Raw genomic sequence first — 16,849 nt, 5'->3', positions numbered from 1 at the left:
AGGAGTGAGTGTTCATATCACTGTAGGCCAACAACAGCTGTTCTTCAGTGCAAGGACTGGTGGAGGCAGGGAGGCAGCTGGCATTTCTCCCCATTTTTTTTATAAGTTAGCAGCTGCATCGAAGCCAGAAAGGTGGAATGTTTATTCATTGCTGTCCCCAGCACAGAGCTAGGCAAGTGAGACCCCTCCTGGTTGCATTTGCGTAGCTCTCTGAAAGTGCTAGGTTTTTCTGTGAGCATGTCTTTTTATATTTTTAGCAGAATAAGCTTATCAGCTGACTTTCTGGAACCCCTACATTAGTCTACAGTGAATCTGCTTTACCTAAAATTCTCCAGGGCTCCTGCAATGTGGTTGGATGAGTTTTTCGTTATTCTCTGGACCAAACAAATGGCATTTCCTGCTTTACTGGATCAGGCCAAGACCCATCTGTTCCGGAGTCTCCAGCTTGGCACTCATAGGCACCACGGTGCCCACATACACTCTTCCTGATGCCTGCCAAGTATTTTAGAAAGTGGGTGGGGCCAGGTGGGACTTCTGCCCAGCAGGGCTTCTGATTGGCCACTGGAGATCTGACTGGCTGTGCAAATTAAAATAACATTTTTTGGCAGCAGCTGCCACACAGTGTTGTTTTTATTCTCCCTCATTTCTCTTTTCTGGTGTTTTTTTTTAAATTACTCTTCTCCTCTGTATTTGGGGTTCCTCTGTATGTTTGTCTCTGTCTCCTGCAGCAACCTTTTTGTGGTTGGCTACACCTCTTGAGACAGCCATTTTTTGGTTGCACCCACCATCCTATGTCAGAATTCCAGAGGTGCCCACAGGCCCAGAGAGGCTGGGGACCCCCGGTTCTATTTCATACCTCCAACAACAACCGTCCACTCACCTCTAGAAATTGACTGTATTGAAGAGGCCAATGGTTCAGGCCAGGAAGGAATATTTTTGCTTTCCCTTGTAGCTCAGTAGCATGGCTCATCTCTGCTTGAGCTGTATGGATTATTTTATTGTATGTTATCACTGTAAGGGTTTTGTTTAAGCTGCTTTGGACCTTTATCACAGCTCCTCATCAAGTTACCTTAAACGTCTACCACTGGAGGGCCCGGGTCACAACCGACACTCTTTTTTTCTCCCCACACACAGAGCTTCAGGTGTTCTCTAGTTTACCCAGGTTTATACCTCAAGAACACCTCATGAGAGGTTTGCATCTCACCACTAACACCACTTGTGACATTTTGCTTTGCCTGTGTGACCTATATATTACTGCTTCCCAAAAGGTTTTTGCTGCCATCAAAGGGTTTCGCCTTAGATCTCTTCCATTTAATTGGTATTATAGAAAGGTTTTTGTTATAGTATGACAGAATGGTCAGTGCACAGGGGTGGCTGTGAAGTAAAAAAAGGGATCCTTTTTTGCTTAATCAGAAGTAGAATTTAATAAGTACACAAGTGTGATGGTTGCAGAGTAAGTGTGTTGGTTTCAGAATAGGTTCATAAGCTTGGTGATTTCAAAAATACTTAGATATTATTACAGGTATATTCACAAACCCAGTCACAAAGATTAATTTTCCACTCAGACTTTCACTAACAGAATAAACACTCCTCTCATCCACACAGACATAGATTCACTCAGGCTTTTCCGCACAGTTTGCCTGAGTACACCAGAATGAATACTTTCCCTCAGTTCTGGATCTAAAAACTGCAGTTCACTCTGCCACCTCAGGTACAGCTACCGTCCAGTCACAGCACGCTTCACTTACCCTCCAGCCTTCCCCCTTCTCGCATCAGAGGCCTGCATTTAAACCCACAGTAATCAATATTCAAAAAACCCACATTAATACACAAACTTACTTACCTACAAAACATTACAATCACTAAGTATCACTTAACATTTTGTCAGCAGCCATTCTATTAGTGTACACTACATGATGTGCAATTTTAACACAATTGAGCCAGTCTTGCTTGCATCTCATGCCTTATACTTTGGATAGAAGAGCAAATTCTGTAGGGAGGCAGAATTATTTGGAGCTCTCAGCAGCTAGGTGGGAGGCAGTAGGGCTGCACCTGGTGCTGACCAGCGTACCAGCCACGACCCTGAGAACTCTTGAGGTTGCATGTCCCAAGCTTGTTGTAGGACTGTTGACCAGAGAAGATGTGAACCATATGCAGAGGAAAGAGATTGGCCAGGGATTGCAGAGCCAGTGAAACATTAAAAAGCAAGAGGCTTCTAGATGTAGAAAGATAATGAAGGGCCATCAATCAAGAGACCAGATTAAGAGCATTTATCAGGGCTTTAGGAGTAGACAGAATAGTAATAGAAAGCAAGGTTAGTGACATAGACTTTGATTTCACACCCAAAAGGTATTACAGAGATGGATTCTGATGTCGTTATATTGAATTTGGTGGCCAGGAGTGCTTCTGACCAGCTCTCTCTTCTCTCAAACTCAGTTTATCTGCCCACGCTAATCCATGCTTTTGTGATCTTGCCATTGGAGCACTGCAACACACACTGTGTGGGATAGCTCTTGAAGACAACCCAGAAACTGGAACTGGTTCAGAGTACAACAGTCCAGTTATTGTCAGGGGCCAGCTAATGGAAGCCCATCTTGCCCATTTTAAAACAGCTACCTTGGCTGCCCGTTTGTTTCCAAGTTCACCTCAAGGGTGCTGTTTAGGACCTTTTAAAGCCTTCATGGCTTCTCCCTCTATGTGCCTAGGCACCTGTAGTCCACTAGCTGCCACCCTGGCATCCACCAGAGCCCATTCCTCTTCAATAGTGGCTCCCACCTTGTAGAATGGGCTCTTTTCTTTGCTATAGTTTTTTAATGGGATTGAATTACAGTCATTTTATTGGAAGGGGGGCTTAAGGGAGGATTATTTTGTTGTAGATGGTTTTCATTTAGAATTGCAAGCTGTCTTGAGCCGCAAGGGAAATGCTGGGTATAAATATTTTAATAAATAAATATTGATGATGGGAAGATGTATAGAGGATTCTACCTTGGAACAAATAGATGAGCTTTCTTGTCCCTTTCCACCCTGTTACTTTCCGGATGACTCCTTGCACATTTTTCAGCAAAATGGTTGATACTGCCATACTCCAGTGGAGGCCTCTAGCCCCTCTTTTATGGTATCCTCACCATTTTCTCTGTACTTTTCTTCTCCTTCACCTCAGCCCCCCCTGAATGCACAGATGCTGGCCCAGCGCCAGCGAGAACTCTACAGCCAGCAGCACCGGCAGAGGCAGCTAATGCAGCAACGAGCCATGCTAATGAGGCAGCAGCAGAGCTTTGGGAACAACCTCCCCCCCTCAGCCGGGGTCCCTGTGCAGCTGGGGGCTGGGCGCCTCCCCCAAGCTCCCCCGCAGCAGTTCCCCTTTCCCCCCAGCTACGGTACGAATCCAGGAAACCCCCCTACCTCCACCAGCCCATTCTCACAGCTGGCGTCCAACCCTGAGGTGGCTTTGGCCAACCGCAACAACATGGTGAACAGGGGGATGATGGGAAATGTTGGCGGACAGTTCGGCTCCGGGATGAACCCTCAAATGCAGCAGAACATCTTCCAGTACTCAGGCTCAGGTGAGTCTTGGACCAGGTCTGCTCAGGGGTATTCTTACATCTTGCTGAGAGGAAGGGATGGTGGACTTAGAATTATCGGCTTGATCATTCAAGACTTCCTGCTCCAAAGTTGGGATAGAAGATAAGGCATGTAGTTCTCTCTGGGACATATGTTTATTACCCACATTTTAATCCATTATTTCTCCAAGGAGCTCAAGACCATATACATTTTATCCTCACTACCACATTCTTAAGATAGATTCAGTTGAGATAGAGTAGCTAGCCCAAGGCTGGCAATATGAGCATGTTGGTGGATTTGAACTCAGGCCTCCCCAGTGATAGTCTTAGCATGCTAACAACATCATTGGCTTTCAAAACTGCTGATACAGGAGTCAAGGATGAGAGACAGCAGCTTCCCTAAGGCTGTCTAGTGAACTTCTGGGACAGCTGGGGTTTGAACTAAGGGCTTTCTCGTTCCCCTTTCTTAGCCCCTATGCCTCAGCAGCGCTCTATACAAAGATAGTCTCTGACTGGAAGCAGACAGTAACTTGTTCAGATGTTGCCAATCAATCAATCAGGCAGAAGGGGGAATCATCCATCTCCACATCCATCTCTGTTCAAAGAGGGGTTGCAAGATTTTGTTGTAGTAGATCAAAAACCTACAGAATTTGTTTAACCAGAAATTAGTGGAACAAAAGAAGGGACTGTCTACACCATTGGGATACAGTGTGTTGGGATCCTGAAATGCGTTTGTGCAAGCTGAAAGCAGTTCCAATTACACAAGGAGAGGATCATGATTCCTGTGACTTCCCCTTGCCATGCCTGATTGTCGGATCCATGGACACCATCATGTCTAGTTTGGCCCTCAGAAGCAGTTTTTCAGGTAGCACAGAGGGCAGCAACAGAGAAGCCATGAATTCTCTTAGGATTCATCCTGATATCTCTGTTGTCCCACTTCCACTTTATTCTCTTGTTAGTTGTTAATTTTAGTTGTACTATTCCAGGCTGTACTATTCTGGCATTAAAAAGCAATGGCCCTGATGAGCCCCATGGGAAAAATTCAACCGTAGAGTTCTTCTGGTGATAGTCAGCTCCTGGACTGCTTGTTGCATAACCAGCTTCCTCAGACAAGCAGGGAATTCAGGGTCACTGAACCACCAGGGTATGGCAGGATTTCCATCTGGTCTTGGCCGTCGTTGTCTGAAGATAAAGCAAAGCAATTGCCTGGTAGTTGGCCATAGCAGAGGTCTAAACTAAAGGTTGCTGCTCTCTTGTTCCCCAGGAATGGGTCAACAAGGCGAGGCTGCTTTCGCCCCATCGCTCAGTCCCAGCAGCCCCCTGATGTCACCACAGCTCCCTCCTTCTCAGAGTCCCATGCTCCAGCCAGCCCCACCCACACCTGGGTACCAGTCACCAGACATGAAGACCTGGCAGCAAGGAACCATGGGGAATAACAAGTAAGCACAATTCTGAGGTGTAGGTGCTCCTACTTTTCAAGTTCCAGACTATAGCAAAGCCTTTTCAGCAACAGACACAAGCAGTCTTTAGAGCCCTGGCAATAAATAAAGTAGTTTTACAGGAGGGTCACATTCCAGAAGGGGGTGGGCTGAAGTCTCCCCACTCATTAGCAAGTCCTATGGCTGCAGCGGCCACTCCATGCACCGTTGTCTTTCAGTTGGCAACCAGCAGCCCATGAGGTGCCCCTTGGAGGACTAGTTACGGCCCTGAGCCTGCCTGTTACTGTTACCTGTTTTATATGAATGTCTAGACTTCAGCGCACCCAGTTTGTTCAGCTTTTCCTTGTATGTCACACACATTGAGGTGTTCATGTTCTGCACCTCTAAGATTTCCTCTCCTGGGTTTACCAGAGCCTTGCCATTCAAAAACCTCAGGGTAGAATCGTGGTTTGCACAGTCATTCATCTTTCTTAACAGAAACTTTCTCTAGTTGGTGTTTGTCAAGGCTGCTGTTAAGAGGGTTGTTCAGGGGCTTCCTTCCCACTTCCTTGTAGCTAGCACAGAAGGACCTGTGCAGGTGGCCACTCTTGCCAGCAGAGTCACAAGAGCACCTCCTCAATAGTAATGGAAATATGGGACTTATGTGAGAGTTTGTAAGTGTATATCCCACACAATGCATTTCTGAGACTTAAACTGTGTAGCCGCCCGCTTCTTCCCTATCTATAACTGCCCCTTCTCATTTTTTTGGTCTATAGTGTGTTTGGCCAAGCTGGGCAAACCCAGCCCCCACCAACCCAGCAGGGAATGTACAACAACATGAGCATCACAGTCTCCATGGCTGGAGGGAATGCCAACGTCCAGAATATGAACCCAATGACTGGTCAGATGCCAATGAGCTCACTCCAGATGCCTGGCATGAACCCGCTGTGCTCAGAGCAGGTTAGTGCATCCAGCAGTATCTTCCTAGTCCTCCAGAGACTCAGTTCAACAGTTCCCAGCCTAATTCCCCCACTCACAAAGAGCCTGAGACTCATGGCCATGCCATGGTGCTAACTGTAAGAACTGGTTGGCACCAAGTACGCAACTAGATGCTGAAGAACAATTACCTTAAATGGATTAAGTCACTGCAGTCCTTGCTTCGAAACCAACCCAGGTGTTCCATGATAAGCTTAAGGCTGGGAATCCTGATCTGTGTGAGAAAACCTAAGAAGGGGGGGGGGACACACAGTTGGGGGAAAGCAGTGGGTGGGGCTGGAGTGCTTGACTCTTCCACCAAGCACCATTCTTCACGTGTTTCTTTCTCCCTCAGACATGGAAGGAGGAGAAGCAGCAGGCACTAGAAGTGTTAAGCACTTCTCCCCTCCAAATCACACCTTCCCATTGCCATTTCAGTTTTAGATGTTTTGTGCCGATCTGATTTCCAAGGCATTCTGCCAAAGATCTAGTTCCAAACAAAAAAGCAAGAGTTATGTGGTCTTAACATGTGTACTGTAATGCTGCTTTGGGGGTTTTGCATTCTCCGTATTTAAAATTACAGTCTGAAGTACAGGAGCAGGATCTGGGAGGGATGGGAAGGCTGGTTTTGCACAATGAAGGTTTTTTATGGAATCCTGAAGTTTAATTCTTAAGGCAGGTTTCCCAGTGTGAATGTAAGAATGCTCATGCATGTTGCAAATACCTTCTTCCCCCCATTCTCTGGTACATCAGCTACAATGAGAGTAGGTAATAAGAGGGAGGCAGAAAGGTGAAATTGCCATCATAAGCTCTGCATTGTGTCCATTGCGATGATGACTGTGAAATACGAATTGAGAGTTCGATCCTTTTTTGCTCGTTTTCTTTAACAAACTGTAATGGGGGAAGAATCATGGCTCGGTAGTAGGGTATATCCTTTGCATACAGAAGGTCCCAGGTCTAGTTCCTAGCATCTCCACATAAGGGATCCCAGATAGCCATGTAGTCAGGGATCAGAGTGGCTGAAGAATCAGCTCATCCCATGTGAACCTGTCTGCAGGGTATCATCATCATCATCATCCAGGAAATCATCAGGTAGGTGAGCACCAGAGAGGAGGCCTTTTCTGTGAGGGCGCCAAAATCTTGGAATTCCCTCCCAGCAGGCTCCAGCAGAAGGCATTTGTATTTACTTGAGTTTTTGAGTATGTATTAGCATTATTAGTATTAGTAATATTTTCCTTTTCCTGTAACAGGATGTAAACATTTTTAAATACTGTTTTAGGATTTCCAGTTTATTAATCACAGTTGAAGATACTCTTTACGTTTTTATATACTGCAGCAGATATAAAAATGTTAAATAAACAGGTGATTGGAAAGACCTTCCTCTCTATCTGAAATCTGGATGAGTTGCTGCCAGTTCAGAACAGACAGTCCCATGGAGAAATGGAGATGGAGAAATGTTCTACTTTAAGTATAAGGCAGCCTCCTTTAGTCACATGGGTCTTTCTGAGAAACTGTAAATTGCCCCTTTTGATTCACTCCTTGGAAGTGTAAATAAATCCAGTACTGGAGTTGAGTGCTTATAACAGGATAATTGTAAGTAGAAATAAGGCCAAAGGGAAAGATCTTCAATTAATCTGTAGATTCTGGGTCTCTGCCTACAGGACTGAATCGCTTTCCCTAATACTGCTAGGGCCATATCTGTGCTACACATCCAATGGTTTTATGCCAATTCAGCTGTCATGACTATCTCAAAAGAATCCCTAAAATCATAGTATCATAGTTTGGTGAGGGTGTTAAGGAACATTCAGACATCCCTAGCACCAGGGCTTTTTTCCTGGGAAAAGAGGTGGTGGAACTCAGTGGGTTGCCCTCGGAGAAAATGGTCACATGGGCTGGTGGCCCCGCCCCCTGATCTCCAGACAGAGGGGAGTTGAGATTGCCCTCCGTGCCACATGGCGCGGAGGGCAATCTCAGCTCCTCTGTCTGGAGATCAGGGGGTGGGGCCACCAGCCCATGTGACCATTTTCAAAGGGGTTCCGGAACTCTGTTCCACCGTGTTCCAGCTGAAAAAAAGCCCTGCCTAGCACCCCTTTCCCCTATCACAACCAATAGCTCTCAAGGCTGCTTGAGAACAACAACTAGTAAATCAGCTTAAGTATGTTGGTGTAGAAATGGGCTGAATGTTTCTGAACTACTGTTCTGGTGCAGTTGGTTAGAGAAGTCTGGTTCTGTTATTTAGCAGCGTGGGGTCATAGTGCCTTCAGTGTGATGAGGATATACTCTGATGGCCATGCTGTCAACAGCATGGTCTTGCCATAGTGCTCAGAATGTGGAATCTGGAAATCATGTAGCAAAACTAGTCTTTAGATTCCTTCATTTCTTCATTCTCACTCCTCTACCTCTACTCAAAGAAGGTGGAGACGGAAGGCTGCCGAATAATCTCTGCATTCTCCGTGTTGGTTCTTTTCAGGTAAATGACCCTGCTCTCAGACCTACAGGCCTCTACTGCAACCAGCTTTCTTCCTCTGATCTTTTGAAAACGGAAGCGGATGGCGCACAGGTCAGTGAAACTTTCCTAAGCCCTGAATCAGGTATTCAGGGAAATCTGAAATGACTGTCTTGGTCGTTTCAGGAATCCTTCCATTGTATTTCCCCTGCAAATGATGAGTGTGTAGTAAGAGTGCTAGCAGGATGGTGAACCTGTGGGATGCTTTGGTCCAGAAAAACCATCCCAAGGATTGTCTTAGCTGGGACTGAATTTGATGGGAGATGGCAAGATATCAGGCGTTACCTGGCCTTGCAGTTTGGATGTGTGAGGGCACTGTTTTTGGCAGCGGCTCTAGTGCCCTGAGTGATGCAAGACAACTGCCAAAACAGCAGTGTGAGAGGCTTCTTTTGCCACTTCCCCTGGATGAGTAGAATTCCTTCTGAGTGTTAGTTTCAGAGTAATGCAGGGTGCCTGAGACATCTGTGGAAGAGCAGACTGGTAAAAATGGAGGGTGGGCGGGTTATAATGGCAAGTCAATTTTGCATATTGCAGTCCAAAACTAGACATGCTCCTCTCCTCTCCTCAAATGTGAAACCCTTTGCCAACCAGCATATAACTGTCAGAAATCCAACCCACATAACCAACATGACAACCAGTATCATTCTCAGCAAAAGAAGTGGGATTGGAAAAGTAGATGCTGCATAAAACCAGTTTTACCAGTTCTAGGCTCTTTGAGTGTAACTGGGTTCCTTCACATGTTGATAGGAAATATGATCAGCCAGATCTTCATCTGGTTATGTATTTGAAAGAGACCTCAGCTGTCCCTCAGCTGCAGATATACTTTGGGCAAACTGCCCCAAAATGCTAACTATATTTATTTATGGGAGGTCAATTAAGATCTGTTAGGGCAGCTGTGTTTTCACATAGGAGAGATTTTTCAAAGTCCATCTGTGGTTTAACAATGGTATGAATTAATAGCGAGAACTTTATCTGGTAACAGCCTTACCACAATAGCAGTAATTCCAAGGACAGCAAACATTTGTTGAGCTCTTTAATCAGAGTCCTTTGAAACATCTATCAAGGAATCCAGTTTGTGGCACCCAGATTTGAATCCCGTTTAGTTTAGTTTATTAGGTGTTTAACCCACCCTCCCCACAAGTGGGCTCAGGACGGGGTACAACAGTCATAAAATACAATCGCATAACAAATTTTACAATAAAATTCAGCAATTAAAATCATATATATACAAAAACCTCCGATGGTTGGCTACACATTCCTGCCCCCAGCATACAAAGAGGAGACAGACAGACACACGAGCTGTACTCGAATACCGGAGACCTGTGGGAGGCTCAATGATGGTCCTGACGCTGGCCTCAACTGTAAGCCTGGTGGAACATCTCCGTCTTGCAGGCCCTCCGAAATGATACAAGATCCTGGCGGGCCCGAGTGTCCTCAGACAGAGAGTTCCACCAGGTTGGGGCCAGGACCGAAAAGGCCCTGGCCCTGGTCGAGGCCAAACTAGCCTCCCTAGGGCTAGGGATCACCAGTAAGTTCTTACCCACTGAACGAAGCGCTCTCCGGGGCACATACGGGGAGAGACGGTCCCTCGGGTATGCTGGTCCCAATCCGTTTAGGGCTTTAAAGGTTAAAACCAATGGGTTCTGCATTAACCCTTTGGGTTAATAAAGGAATAAATAATGAGAGAGGACTTCCTAAGAGGTTCCTAGATGGGACACTAGAAGAGATCATGCATCCTCTATTGCCTTCTTTCCTCAGACACACAATCTGTTTACAAACTGCACTCTCCCAGATACATGGAGGGCATTGTCTCAAATTGAAGGGCAAACAAAGCCTTAAGTAAGCCAGGAAAAGTACATTTACAAAGATAACTTTTTAACCTTTCTATATATGGGTCTTGGGACAAGATGCCAAACTTCGAAACTTCTTCCTGAGTTTAGTTGGCATTACTAAATCCACAGTGTTCAGCAAGCAATGATGGTGTACGATATGACAATATCCTTGTAGTCAGTCGATTGGATCCAGACTAAATTGGTAATTTTTGCTTTCCCCACACCCTACTTTCCAGCAGCAGCTTTTCATGGAGATCAAGTGATTGCAGAGGGACAGGGGAGGCAGAAAAGTTCCGTTCTGCCATTGGACAATTTAGTCTGGATCCAGCCCATAGACTGGTTCATGTGACCTCCATCCCCTTTCAGCACGGGTTGATGGAGAGGAGTTTTCCAAAGTTTTGCTTGCTTCAAATCTCCCATATCCCAGAACTTCAACCAATGACGTGACACAGTTGTATGAACTCACACCGCTGTTGATTGCAGTCCTAGCTCTGCTCATAAATTTGAAGCATATGAGGGGAATGGGTGTGTAATGCAGGCAGTGTTCATAACTATTTTGTACAGTTTTAAGCAGTCTAACTTCTGCAAGCCCCCATAATTCAACTGAAGAATGATTCATCCATGGGATAGCCATACAAACTGGGTTCACTGTGTTGCACTCGCCTTCAGCAAAATTAAAGTCCAACAGCTACCACCAGGTGAAATGCACTCTTGGGTTTGAACCGAGATTAGAATTTTAGTTTTTAACATTTCCTTGCAGCGAGAGCAGAGTTCTTGACAACTTGGACACTCAAACAAGGAACGCCCAGGCTCTTGAACTGAGGGGCCATGTTCGTGAAGGGAGTGTTTATATGTTTAATTATCCTGTCTAAGGAATAGTCTAGGGACAGCCAGCATTTGTTGCTACATACAGATGAGGCAAAGATTTGAGGCTGTTGGAGCTGTGAAACCTCCAAGATGAAAAGGAGTAGGGGGGTGGCTCTAAGTAATCTGTTACAAAGCTGAAATCAGACCAGAGGAGTATATCGAATGGTGGGTATAAAGAACATCAGATATTTTAAGTATCTCTGTTTAGTCTGTGACATTCTAGGACAATGTGGAATGCTTAGAAATGAGACAGTAATATATATTGTGGGGTATCCAACTCTCCTGGCAATACTAGAAGCTGAAAAAAGATGCTGAGGATCCCAGGAAAGGAAGCAAGTGAAAGGGGGAGGGGACTGGATGTTACTTTGTGGCCCCAGCAGTAAGCCCCTCCTTTATTGTTAACCCCCCCACCCCATGCACACACTCACAGTGTGAGGAAACAAATCTCTGCTCAGCTATTTTACAGGTTAAAGAACTGGTTTCAGAGTCAGGCAAAATCCCATAATTCCTGGCTCCAAAGAGACCAACGGGCGAGCATTTGTATGGGTGGGAGGTGCAGAAAAAGTGGATGAGACAGAACCCGAGAGTTGGGCTGCTTAGAAATTGGTTTGACAGAATCCCCGAAGTTGCATTCTTACCTACATCATGTCTGTCTAACAGCTGTCACTGTCAGGCATCGAGAGGGGTTGAAGGGCTCCCCATTATCAATTCAGGTTGCTGTCCCCACCAGTGTCTGGAGACTCAGGATTGCTGCTACTTTTCTTAATGCAAAACATGTGAACCTTTTCAGAGCTCGGATCCAAATGAGTGCAGCGGTTTTCTTTTTGTAGGGCAAGAAGACAGAAGAGTTCTACTCTGTGGTGACTACAGACTAGAGGAATTCTCTAGTGAGTTTCCACTTAACCGTAGTACCTGCTCGGTCAGCCAGGGGGCCCTTTCCCATTGCTGGCTAAAAGCCTCTCTCCTTTCTTATGTCCCAGCAGGTGCAGCAGGTCCAGGTGTTTGCTGATGTGCAGTGTACAGTCAACCTGGTGGGGGGAGACCCTTACCTGAACCAGCCAGGCCCAGTGGGCTCACAGAAGAGCTCGGCGGGCCCCCAGACCCCACAAGCCCAGCAGAAAAGCCTCCTTCAGCAGCTACTGACTGAATAACCCGCTTTTCAAAGGAATGTGAAATTTAAATAATAAGACATACAGAGATATATAAATATATATATATTATATATTTTTCTGAGATTTTTGATATCTCAAACTTGCAGCCATTCTTCAGCTCTCGTAGTGTTTGGAGCAAAAAGAAAGTTTTTTCTCTCCTTCCCCCTTTTTCTTTTTCTTTCTTTTTTGTTAAGTGTTGGATGTCAGCAAAGTGACAAGACAGAACGGTTGAGCCAAAATGATAGATGATCCTTATTTTTGTAATCAGTTGCTGGCTTCTTATCCCAAATGGAGGTTACTTGTGAAAGGGGGTTACGAGAGTGAGGGAAGGCACTGGGGGGGGGGGAGGATCCAAGTTCTCAGTTTCAGCTGGATCTGTCACTGATTTGTGTCTTCAACGAAGCAGGAATTGGGTGAACAATGGCACTTGTCTCTTCTCTGAGAAGGAATGTTTTTAGCTGTCCTAAAAAAAAAAAAAGGACCCCCTCGCCCGCTGCGCCCCCCCAAATCTGTTTGTGCAATCAGCTTTTTCTAGCAATTGTGAGTATGTCAGTTTTAAAGAAAAATAATAATAATAATAATAACAGAGTATTTTGACCCACCATTTTTTCCATGTTTTATGCTGGTATATAGAACAGCTCCTTAGTGAGAAAAGAGGCCCTCTGTGTATATGACAACTGGGTGGGAGGGAACATTTAAAAAACCCTAATATAATAATTTTTGAAAAGAAAATAAGTACCGTTTGGGGGATAATTGCAATATTTTTAAAGGGGAAAGGAAGAGGCGGCTCTGGGAGCAACCCCCCCATGTTCCACTGCTGTGAATATCCCATTCATTTCTATGGGACCTGTGGGGGGGGGGAAGATATGCCCTGAAGTTGCCCCCACAGGCCTCATCAAAATGAAAAGGAGCAGCAGACGCTTGGGGTGAGTTGCACCCTCTGTCAGATATTGTAGATAAAACATTTTTCCGATTAAAATTAAGCAGTCAGTTCTCTCTGCTTTGATTGTGTTTAACAGCCAAGGGTAGCTTGAAACTATTTAATATTGATTATGATGATTATAATAAAAAGGCGATTCTCTGTGAATGGGAGACAAGCTTATTCTTTGCCCTCTCAAACCTTTCATTGTAAATAGCTCAAAACCTCTTGTATAAATTGGTTTCTTTCTCTTTTTAGTTGAGGGTTACTCTTAAATAGCATTGGTTTTTGGGGGGGGTATTTCTTTCCTCTTCCTCTTTCTGAAATTTTGTTGATGTGTGAAAACAAACTGTGTAGCTTTTGTTAATTGAATTTGCAAGAGTTTAAAAAACAAAGAGACAAAGTTGGCGGCTAATGTTGCATTATTGCTTGGAAAGGACAACCAGGGATTTTTGTGGGCTGGAGGAGGAGCATCTTTACAGGGAGGGGAAATGGAATAAGAGACAGCTAGTGTTGTCAACGCACAGTGATCTCCACTAAGGCAAGATAACCAAGAGGATCTTCAAGGCCCCTCTGAACAGCTGAGATCTGACACCTGGAGTGACATGCTTGAGTTCTCTCACGGATATTTCATTGGTCTTTGAATATTGTTAAAGTTCAGGACTCGGAGGGGGGTGTTGCTGAGGTCTGAAGAAAGTAGCAGGCACTTGGTGGGGCGGGGGCTATTTGCCCTGATTACAAATTATTGGATACGTCCTACAGAAACCAAGTTCCCCTTTCATAGCTGTGCATTGTCATGAATTACCAGGAGGACAGCAGAATTTCACTGTGCTGGCTGATATCAGTAAAATACTCACATGTTCAGACTGGGGACCAAATCAGCCGGGAACCAAATCAGCTCCTAGCTAGCCCCACTTAAGAGCACTTGCTACCTCTGATCCGGATGTTCACTCAAGAGATCAGGCACCCCCCAGCCTTCACTAGAAATATCAAAGGAGAGCATAGATTGGCCTCAAACTTTACAATCTATCCCAAGGCTCGCATTTGCTTCTTGGCAGCCCTTGGACACCATTTCAGGTTTATTGGGAACAGCACAGCAGCCTCGTAAACCGCATATAGCCAGAGTAAAATATCCTGATCCTGTTTCTGCACTCTTGGGTGCTGCCACACAGGGCTGGCATTACGACCCCTTTAATAATATAATAACAACATTGGATTTATATACCGCCCTTCAGGACAACTTAACATCCACTCAGAGCGGTTTACAAAGTATGCTATTATTATCCCCACAGCAATCACCCTTTGAGGTGGGTGGAGCTGAGAGAGCTTTGAGAAGCTGTGACTGACCCACAGTCATCCAGCTGGCTTCAAGCGAAGGAGTGGGAAATCAAACCCGGTTCTCCAGATTAGAGTCCTGCTGCTCTTAACCACTACACCAAACTTTACAGACATGCAAACTTTACAAACATGCAGCCAGGTGGCAAGCAAGTGCTGGATCTTTGCAGTAAAACTTCATACATATTTTGGCAGGACCAGGGCTCATTTCGTGGGGTAACGCACAAGAACGAAGTTCCGGCAGTTTCTCAGAGAGGTCACATGTCAGTTGGCCCCACCCACCTGCCATTTTGGGCCCATTTTGTCCTGGATTGGGGCCAAAATGGCCCAGAGCAGGCCTCTGACAGGTGGTGGATCACCTGCTGCTCAGCAGCAGCCCGATCCTGGCCATTTTGGGCTCCTTTTCGGCCATTTCCAGCCCCCCAATTTCAGCCCCAAATGGCCAGGATTGGGTCCAAAACAGCCAGGATAGGTGATGTCAGGGGGTGTGGCATATGCAAATCAGTTGTGCTAATGACGCATTTCCAGTGATGCCAAGGGGTGTGGCATATGCTAATGAGTTATGCAAATGAGTTCCTCCAGCTCTTTTTCTACAAAATGACCCCTGGGGAGGACACAGAAATACTTTAAAGAAATTGCCTTCCTTTAAGGTCTTGCAGGAAAGATTGGTTATCTGTCCTTTGGTGAGGGTTATATTAGGTACAAGGTTTTCTGCTTCAGATGTACATGACACACTGGGATACTTTCCGTTCCTCTTCCTGGCACACACATAGTCAAGAGTCAAGAAGCTTCTAGGGAGCTATCAAATTGGAACAACAGATAAAAAGTTCCATCTTGGAAGGCCAGCTCAGAGGCCATTCTTGCCTAGGCTGCTTATTCTGTGAAATGTCTTGTTTTTTGGTCCTGTGCGCCTGGCTGTTCCTCGGCCCTTGCTTTACGTCCTTTCTTTACCTAGCCCCTAAAAATGACTCTTAAAAATTCAGGATTGAACTTTTAACATCAGATCACATATATGACTAGAACCTCTATGTTCAAACGTGCTATATCTGAATACCAGTTTAGAGGGGCGGGGGGGATAGTAGTGGATGGCCATTGCTTTCGTGCCCTGCTTTTAGGTCTTCTGCGGTGGCCACTGTTTAAAATGCTGGACTTAGGTGGGACCTACCTTCGGTCTGATCCTGCAGAACTACTCCTACACACCATGCCCTGCCCATAGCCCAAGAATCAGTACTAGTATTCAAGCTTTGTTCTCGCTGCCCATAAAGTACCCGTTTAAGAAAAATCTAAAAGCCCATTGTCATTTTTTCAGGCTTGGCAGCATTCTCTCTACTAGTCCCTTTCTCCCAGTCAAGCTGCACAATCTGCTGTATAAAATATACATTGACAAGCTTGGGGGCCCACAAGGACTTGCACAGAAGGGACCACCCATTGCTATGAGATGCATGATGGTGCTACATGAGCAGTTGTCATATGCAGAACATTTGGTGCATTGTAAAGAAATGGGCTGTGCACATTGCAGTGAAGAGACACTCTCCTTAGCCAATCTTAAACCTGGCAGAAAAAAATCTTTTTAACACTAATATGTCTAATAATACTAAACACTAATAATAACTAAGTCCCAAGGGGGAATGTTTTTATTTATAACAGCATACCCCTAAGAATCATAGCATCAGAGAGGTTGGAATAGACCTCTAGGGTCATCTAGTCCAATACTCTGCACAATGCATGAAATTTACACCTACCTCCCCCCCACCCCACACACACACACACACAATTGTTACCTGACTCCAAGGTGGTGATCGGCATTAGCATGGGCATGTAACAATAATAATATTTGATTTATATACTACCCTTCAGGACAGCTTAACACCCACTCAGAGCAGTTTACAAAGTATGTTGTTGTTATCCCCACAACCATCACCCTGTGAGGTGGGTGCGGCTGAGAACTCTGGAAGAGCTGTGACTGACCCAAGGTCACCCAGCTGGCTTCAAGTGCAGGAGTAAGGAATCAGACCCAGCTCTCCAGATAAGAGTCCTGCCGCTCTTAACCACTACACCAAACTGGCTCGCAGGTCACAAGAACTAAGCACCGATGTAACCCTTCCTGCCCTCCCTCTCACGATCTGCCTAGATTCACAGAATCAGCACTGCTGTCCGATGGCCATCTAGCCTCTGCTTAAAAACTTCCAAAGAAGGAGAGCCCACCACCTCCCAAGGAAGCCTGTTCCACTGAGGGACCACTTCTTCCTAATGTTTAGACTTCTGCCTCAGGGTGTTTGCTTGTGC

The 16,849-nt window shown here is 45.5% G+C and overlaps 1 protein-coding gene across 6 annotated transcripts in view; it reads left to right on the top strand.

Annotated features, from left to right (window-relative positions):
- NCOA1 (nuclear receptor coactivator 1) overlaps window positions 1–13,635 on the top strand; it is a 364,761-nt gene extending 351,126 nt beyond the window's left edge. For 3 of the 6 annotated variants that reach the window (XM_054988465.1, XM_054988447.1, XM_054988456.1), the window contains 5 exons: window positions 3,161–3,563; window positions 4,825–4,999; window positions 5,755–5,938; window positions 8,424–8,513; window positions 12,139–13,635. In XM_054988465.1, coding sequence (XP_054844440.1) covers window positions 3,161–3,563; window positions 4,825–4,999; window positions 5,755–5,938; window positions 8,424–8,513; window positions 12,139–12,309 — 1,023 coding nt within the window. In that variant the 3' untranslated portion in view covers window positions 12,310–13,635. Of the gene's footprint in view, window positions 1–3,160; window positions 3,564–4,824; window positions 5,000–5,754; window positions 5,939–8,423; window positions 8,514–11,988; window positions 12,046–12,138 lie in introns of all 6 variants that reach the window. The other 3 variants (XM_054988481.1, XM_054988491.1, XM_054988472.1) reach the window with 3 other exon arrangements.
- The last annotated feature ends 3,214 nt before the right edge of the window (window positions 13,636–16,849 follow it).

The sequence above is a fragment of the Eublepharis macularius genome, chromosome 1 (genome assembly GCF_028583425.1).
Source record: "Eublepharis macularius isolate TG4126 chromosome 1, MPM_Emac_v1.0, whole genome shotgun sequence".
Classification (NCBI taxonomy): Eukaryota; Metazoa; Chordata; class Lepidosauria; order Squamata; family Eublepharidae; genus Eublepharis; species Eublepharis macularius.
This window is presented reverse-complemented; position numbering and strand designations above follow the sequence as displayed.